The sequence below is a fragment of the Polistes canadensis genome, unplaced genomic scaffold, assembly GCF_001313835.1.
Source record: "Polistes canadensis isolate GaletaPanama2010 unplaced genomic scaffold, ASM131383v1 scaffold_143, whole genome shotgun sequence".
Classification (NCBI taxonomy): domain Eukaryota; kingdom Metazoa; phylum Arthropoda; class Insecta; order Hymenoptera; family Vespidae; genus Polistes; species Polistes canadensis.
This window is the reverse complement of record NW_014569690.1, coordinates 120445-121704: the sequence shown is the minus strand read 5'-3', so window position 1 is coordinate 121704 and position 1260 is coordinate 120445. Positions and strand designations below refer to the sequence as shown.

Below are 1260 nucleotides of genomic sequence, written 5' to 3'. Positions count from 1 at the left end.
TATGATAATTAATTAATACATGATATATTAAATATCATGTGTATCTTTTATTATATTATATAAGATATATTTAAAATATCTTATATCTTATATCATAATATATATGTAGTATTTAAAAAAAATGTTTACATATTTATATTTATATTTATATTAAATATTTTAGAAATATTTACCTTCTCGTTGTTACCGAGTTGACTGTTAACAGCCGTCGAAGATTTGATAGGTGTGCCATGAGCATTCCCATTCCCTTGATTCAATCTCGGGGATGCATTCGAATGACGATTCGTCGAATTTGCATTTGATTTTAGTAACGGACTGGAACTTGAATCGTGTTCCCCACCACCTGGCGTCGTCTTGCCCGTTTCTTCGCATCCTGGTAATGGTGGTGCAGTTTGTCCTGGTGTTGGGGTGATTGGTTTACCACCCTTTATCAATTCTACTATCTCGTCAGCTTCTCTTGATAGATCACCATCCGGCCTGAACGGGTTATCCCAACCACTATCCGTACTGCAACATTCAATTCATTTATTTATTTATTTAAATATATGAAAAAAACTCGTTTATATTTTGAAAGTGGTGGTGAAAGTTTAAATTTGAAAGAAAAATAATAATTAATTTATTTAGTTATTTATAATAGCACATTTTATTTTAAATTAAATTAATTCAATGTAATTTTTACGATATATTGTGAAAAATGAAATGTTAGATTATATTAGTGTTTGTTATTTTAATATTATATAGAATTTATTTTTAGTGTTTAAATGTAATCTTTTTTAAATATCTCGAAACAAGAGATACATGACTTACACTACTTTCATAATTATGGGTGCATATTATATATATATATATATGTACCCGTATATATAAATATAAATATAATATAATTATCAATATTCTTGTCCACAAATATGTTATTAATATATAAGTCTCAAAGGGAATTATAGACGGTTAATAAATCTTATGAACAATTTATTTTGAACTAGTTGTACGTTTCGTCCCTTACTGGTGACTTCATCAGCAATTTGATCATTTACAGTTCACGCGTCCATACATATTATCTTTTTTACAGAGTACATACATTTCAATAAAACTTAACATAATACAATACAATTTGATCCTAAAACACCTTTTCTTATCACACGTAATCAAATATTGAGTAAATATTTTCTATACTTTCTGCAAATGTATTTTAATGCTTTTTATATTAAATTAAAGTGCACTCTTTTGTCTACGCGTAGAATACCATATCGAGTTATAAAT

The 1260-nt window shown here is 27.1% G+C and overlaps 1 protein-coding gene across 1 annotated transcript in view; it reads right to left on the bottom strand.

Annotated features, from left to right (window-relative positions):
- The window catches only part of LOC106788538 (putative uncharacterized protein DDB_G0282129), an 87821-nt gene that overhangs the window by 2612 nt on the left and 83949 nt on the right, over nt 1-1260 (bottom strand). The window contains exon 5 of the mRNA XM_014751882.1: nt 174-507. Within this exon, the coding sequence (XP_014607368.1) occupies nt 174-507 (334 nt within the window). The remainder of the gene's footprint in view (nt 1-173; nt 508-1260) is intronic.